This window comes from Morone saxatilis, unplaced genomic scaffold, assembly GCF_004916995.1.
Source record: "Morone saxatilis isolate NCDOM2014 unplaced genomic scaffold, NCSU_SB_2.0 Contig12, whole genome shotgun sequence".
Taxonomy (NCBI): domain Eukaryota; kingdom Metazoa; phylum Chordata; class Actinopteri; family Moronidae; genus Morone; species Morone saxatilis.
The window spans coordinates 16,121,792-16,128,490 of NW_023339674.1; the positions used below are offsets into that span (position 1 = coordinate 16,121,792).

General features: G+C 42.3%; 1 protein-coding gene across 1 annotated transcript in view; it reads left to right on the forward strand.

Annotated features, from left to right (window-relative positions):
- tle2b (TLE family member 2, transcriptional corepressor b) overlaps positions 1-4,983 on the forward strand; it is a 72,840-nt gene extending 67,857 nt beyond the window's left edge. The window contains exons 13-15 of the mRNA XM_035653655.1: positions 51-138; positions 1,025-1,136; positions 1,578-4,983. Coding sequence (XP_035509548.1) covers positions 51-138; positions 1,025-1,136; positions 1,578-1,813 — 436 coding nt within the window. The 3' untranslated portion in view covers positions 1,814-4,983. The remainder of the gene's footprint in view (positions 1-50; positions 139-1,024; positions 1,137-1,577) is intronic.
- Positions 4,984-6,699: the final 1,716 nt, after the last annotated feature.

Sequence of the window (6,699 nt, forward strand, 5' to 3'; positions counted from 1 at the left end):
TTTTGATTGTTGGATTATGAAAATGTGTAACTATGGTTGTCTTATGTCAGTATATTTACTGTATTTGATGAGGAAGAGAAGCACAGTTTGAAGATCACAGTGAGAACCAGCCCAGTACCAGCCCAGTACCTCAATGAGGTTTTCCTTAGCTTTTTGTTGACTGCAGTGGTCAGATAAGGTGCATTTGTATAGGCGCATTCAACATTTATGTGACTGATTTCTGCTCAATAAGGTGTCTAAGATCTTTTTGGTTGCGTATAATTTGGTAAGGTGAGATTTGATGTTTTCCTGATGGTCCTTGGTGTTTGTAATTTGATTGGTTCAATGAAAACTAATGTATTTATAAAAAATACAACATATATGACTTTGTCAGGGATGGAACAATGAAGTGGACTTATTTCTATTGTTTTCCCACAGTCCACCAACCTTTATGAAGACAGACACAGGCAATAACTACCAAAGAACTCTGCAATAAACAATTGATCACATGATAAGCATTGTAATGCTAGAGCAGGGGCATTTTTCAGGCCAAGGCTCCCTGTAGCTGATAGGGAGACAGAGCAGTGACCCCCCCATATATTGTATAAAATGATTTTACATATTAAACTGGACCTACAATAACATGTACAATATTATTTATTTATGTATTTATATCACAAATAATAGATTTATCTAATGATATGTTGGATTTATGTTAATGTTTGTGTATTTTCAGACGTTCATTTAAATTTTTGAGAAAAAACACTTTGAAATAATGATCAGTCAATAATTTGGGGGCCCCCCTGCAGTAACTTTGAGGACTCCCCTAGGGGTTCGGACCCCCTGTTGAAAACCCAGGTGCTAGAGGATGTCTCAGAAGTCTCTGTGTATCAGTATGAGTTTTCTTCTGTTTTCCTTTGTTTTGTTTTTGCTTGTTGTTTGTTTTTTTATGTTTCATTCCCGCTCGATCTCCGGTTCTGACCTCTTCCAAACTCATCTTTTGGCTTGTCAGTGCATCTCCCGCCTCCACCCTATCTCGGTATAGTACGAGGGTTCCTGTGTGAAATGGCCTCTCACCGGTGGCTTGATGATTGACAGCCCTGCTGCGCTTGTAGCAGGGAGGGAGCGGAGGAGAAGGGAGGGGGATCGACTTGAGAGTGGGGGGGGGCAGAGTGAAAGGGGAGCCTAAGAGGATGGAGGGGGAAGAGGAGGAGAGTCTGGGAAGAAAGGAAGGAAGATAAATGATGATGGAGCAGTGGGAGGGAGAGGAGGAGGGGGAGCAGTGGGAGCTTTAGATCATCTAAAGCCAGGTGCCCAGGTCTGGCTTTCAGACACAGAGGACAGAAGAAGGGGAGACGGGGGGAGAGAGGATTGTGCATTTTGCCAGTTCATGCAGACCATCAGACTTATGCTGCCGGTGACGCTTAAACCTGCAGTTAATGAGGCTGCATCTCTCCAGAGAAACAGAGCAGCGTGTCTCACATTGAAGCAGACGAATGAGTCAGCATCCTGGAGCTGTGGAGTTGTCTGTTTGGAAATAATTGCCGACTGTTTTGAAATGCAAATATGTCTTATATGATTGAGTATTAAGTGATGAGTCATATCTTTTCTAACATCTTTCTCTTTGTGTTTGTTTCTCTCCATCTGTCTCCATCCATCTATCATCACATATCTCGCTCTCTGTCTCCCTCCCGGGTTTGTGTCTGCGTCTCTCACCCGCTCCCAGTCCAAGGAGTCCTCGTCTGTGCTGAGCTGTGACGTCTCCCCAGACGACAAGTACATAGTGACGGGCTCCGGGGACAAGAAGGCCACGGTGTACGAGGTGGTGTACTGAGGGCTCGGACGAGATGGGAGGAGACAGGACAGAGATTTTGGGGTGGGGGTTTTTTTTTTTTTTTTTGGATGAGGGGAAGGGGCAACCAGTTGCCCTGCCAACTGCTCCTGATCCTCATTACATCAGCAACAGCAAGCACCCCTGTCTCAGTCCTCCTGACCCTTACCCTTAATACATCACCCCCTCTCCCCCTTTTTGCTGTGATATAAGCTACAGTGGAAGCTCCCAAATGCCCCTTTGCCTCCTCCCCCCTTCCACATTTAGCCCAAGGATGAATCATGATAGCAGAGAAAGGCAGAAAGGGAAGCAGCAAGATAAGAAGGACAAAGGAAAAGGGCGGTGGAGCATAAAGATAAAGTCGGGAAGCGAAGGAGGGAAAGACGAGAAGGAGGAGAGAAAGCGAGAAGGAAGAGAAATGACAGCGAGGAAGAGGAGGAGGAGGAGGGAGGTAGGGTAATTAGGGCTGTTTCCTGATTAAGAGCTCAGTGGAAGGGAGGCCCCCAGAGGAGGCGCGGAGCGGCACTGTGGGAGCGCCAGCCAGGAGCACTGATACCACACAATCGATTCATTAGCCAGACAGTGGAAGCCTTAATGAGGCTGACGCCGCAGCTCGCTCTCCCCAGCGAGAGGTGTCAGGAGCTGGGGAACGATGACGCTCCGAGATGGAGGGGGCCGCTTCAGATATCCACATACACTGACATGAAACATAGACCTGCTAACACACACACACACACACAGGCGCACGTCATCAGGCAAGAATACACACAAACTCGGATACACCCCCTTGAGGTAATCGTAGGAAGACAGAAACACACACACACAACACACAGAGCACCCAATTAAACATTCATCGCAGCACTCCCCGTCTCACTGCTTAATATCTATTTTATTTTGGTCTGACAAAGGCAGCGTCTAATGAGCAGTGGAGTCAATGGGATTCTCCCAGGGCCCACAGACACAAACAGAGAACATCAGCCGAGCTGTTCCCTCTAATTCCTCTGGATTGTTCTCCTGACACCGGGCGCTGCACTCACTCTCATTAAAGGCACTGTCTGCTAGATGAAGTAGCAGTACGCCAACTTCACTGTAAGGCAGACAAGAGGGCAAATTAACACCAACCGATTACGCTATCATCAGCAGCCAACTAAACAGCGACTAATCCGAATCCTTTCAAATTTTATGCAACTAGTTGCTGTTTTCATTTGCAAACCGGATGAGATTACATGTTTATCAGAGTCATTATCTCCATCTCTGCCTGCCTGCTGATGTGCTAGTGTTCAAAGTGCTCTGGTTAAATATAAGCTATTGATTGCTATTAATTGAGATGCTAAACACCTTAATGGAAAAGTTCCACATTTTGGGGAGATTTAGATGAAAGGATCGATCGATACCACTCTCGTGTTAAGTATGAAGCCTGCTAACCTAGCTTAACATAAAGAGTGAAAACAGGAATTGGTAACAAGGTAAAAAAATCTGCACACCAGCACCTCTGAAGCTCAGCAGTTAAAACATTATATCTCATCTTGTTTTTATCCCCACAAAAGCAAGTGTTAAAATGAGAAATCACTGTTTTACAGTGGGTTATGTGTCGGACTATTCCTCAGTCCGACGCAGTAACTTGGATTGAATTTGCCTGCTAGTTTCTTAGAATTTACATTTCAGTTATGGTACACATTGAGAAAAAAAAATATATAACTTGTTACTGAGTGATCTTAAGAGATGCTGGTTGGTGGATTTTGTTCCCTTTCCCTTTTTTCCAGTCTTTATGCTTAACACTAAGCTAAACGGCAGCTGGCTATAGTCTTATATTTACTGTAGAGACCTGAGAGTGGTATCAATCTAGGTCTCTACAAGAAAGCGAACATTTCCCAAAACGTCAAAGTGTTCCCGTGAACCCGATTCTTACTTTTCAATCCTCCTTGTATCATATTCCAGACTGGCAGGCAAACTGTATATCAGAGCTCTCTGCTTCTATAGAACATGCGTCACCAATGTGTAGACTAAAAAGGCACATTTCAAGCTTTTCTTTTATTACTCATTTATTTCAGTATTTTTTATGAATAGTGATTGCTTGTCTTATGTAATTATATGTTTATGTATTGGGGGTTGCCTATGACTGCGTTTCGGGTTCGGGGGAGCAGACAGAGAGGGATGCACTCACACATGCAGACATACAAAATCAAGTGGAACACAGGGGGAAAAAATATTTCTGTTCTTTTACCTTTTTTTTTATCAGTGTATTTTTATCCTTGGTGATGGTGACAGGCAGAGGGCATACAACATCAGCAGTCCCATGTAAAGAAAAAAAAAATAGAAAAAGATCCTCTGTCTTCTGTTTGTTGTTTTTGTTTTATCCCCCTTTTTTTCAAAAGTGGTAGTAAATGTACTATAGTTGGTTTTCAGTCCTTATTGTGCAACTAAACTATGTTTCTGTTGAGTCTGTGGTCAGTGTACAGCAGGCGTCGGACGATACAGATTTAGCCATCGAAGAGGTCCCACTTTTTACTGCATGCTTGTTGCACTAAAGCTCCACATCTGGTGATAGAATGAGACAAATCTGATGTTATTCAATAAGTGCAGTGAATGGTCTCGCAGCCACAGTTTTACTAAGGGATGAATTTTACATTACAAGTATGCAATTTAGTTCAGTTGTATAAACTTTTAGCAAGATTTATCCATGTTTCTCGCTGCAGTGCTAGTGCGGGGATAGAAGAATTATGAGGGACTTCTACAATGGCTACTGTACCAGCAGTGAGGAGTCAGAGATCATCTGTACAGTTTAATGCCTTTGCCTGCCTCTTTTCCTTTCTGGCTGTCAGTGACAGACAGACCTAAATGATATTCTCATACACAAGCTTGTATACTACTCAGAATGATGCTGTATAATGGCTATGCATTTGGTGGTATAGCGTGAATATTTGGGACATCGTATTTGATACTTTAACTGTTGGTGACGTCTCTACCCCCTGCCTGTGCTTTCTCTGTTCCAACACTATAAAAAGTTTTTATTTCCGTTTTACAAGTCCATGTTTGGTTTCTCTTTTAAAAAGCCAAGGAACTTTTTTTCTTTTTTTTTTAAATGCTCTGTGTCTTCTTCCCTCCTGATGCGTTTCCCATGTGCTGTACAAGAAATACTATGTGTGAAAAATAAACCAAACTTGTGTTCATCCTTTCAGGTGTCTGCTGTGTCGATTAATTCCGCCCCCCCCCTGAGATTTTAAACGCTGAAGGAAAAAGCCAAATAACCAAAGAGGAATACTTTATTCTCTCCGCATCTAGCCTTTCATCCATAATTCTTCCTGAACACCCACCCATCAACTCCTGGTGAGGAAATAAACCTTCTGCACAGTTGGAAAAATGTCAGACGTTTCAGTAACCTTCAAAAACTGGATTTACAAGAGCTCTCAGCAGTTTGTTTACACAATGATTCTGACAAACTGAGGACATTGTCCATTTCATCACAGTAACAAAAAGGCAAATTGGTGATTCATTGTTTTTGCACAACACTGACAGTACACATTAAAAATCATTAAACATGGGGTTACATCTGACCAATTGGGAGTGTGACCAGTGTTGGAGGTCTCTTCTCGTCTCTAAAGTTGCACACATCAAATAAAGCAGAGATACTGGATCTCATTTACATACATTTCCATATGTGTAGAATTTTAAAAAAGATACTGACATGTTGGGCCTAAATTTAAAATACATAAAACAGGCATGCCAACTATCTTCAAAGGCTTTGTTGTTTAATTGGCAGCTGAGATTCCCATTCATTGCATATTTTGAAACCTGCTCCATGGAAATGGAGTATCTTGTGGGGTAAATAAGTCCCAATGAGACGCTCCTGCTAAAACATCGCTCAGAAAAGATTCATTTAATTTAATCAGGGACTAAAATGACTTCATCTGGTGGGTAGTGTCAGATGAGAATTATTTAATAATTTATTTCCTATACATTTCTTTAATTCAGCAGTATTGTGCATTTTAAAAAGGACACACGGTCAAAGCCATGGTTTCAATCTTGCACCACAAGAAATTAACTGAAGCTAAATGATATATTATCCACACGTACGCCAATAATCCTTTACTCTGGACAGGAGATGCTTTACTTTATTATTTTTTTTCTCAGGTTTACTTCTCTTACAGTTAAAGCTTTTTGTCTTGGCAGGGCAGTCACCACTACACATAATCACTGAAGAACTCCCTCTTGGGTATTATTGCTGTAATAATCCATTCCTCAACCTACTGTACTGCAGATCACCTTTGTCTCGCCACGCACGACCGTACGGCTGCATTATTTACCCAGAGCTCCAGTCACAGAGGCGCTGTGAATCCTGAACTCTCTCATGCTGTGGGTTTGAATCTGAAGACGCTTTCTTGTATGTGCGAGTATGCACACATTGACTAGAGGAGAAGCTTTGTGAGAGAGAAACATTTCCATCACAACAGAGCAGAGGCAGAGTGTGTACTCACCATTCACATCCATCCAAATATTTCTACGATGCTTTCTGGCACCTCACTGTGAGTGCACGCTTTTCTAGCAGTTATGGTTTAAACAAATATTCAACAAATACTTCTTTTGATTATTTTTTTTTTCCGGTTTAAACATCCAAATTTAATCTGGCAAGAACCTGACTGGATTCTGTGGTTGAAAAACAGTTTGACAGCCAGTAGTTGCAACACACACACACACACGATCTACCTCATTTCTACCCTTCACACCATCACATCTGCATTGATCCTTGAGGAGCAGTTTCAATCTGTTTTTCTGGGAGAGAAGATGCTCATAAAATACACCACCACAACTGAAACACTGCAGATCACAGATAAAAACTGCCCCACACTCTCATCAGTTTTCTTAAAGCAAACCCAAGTCACAGATCCTCG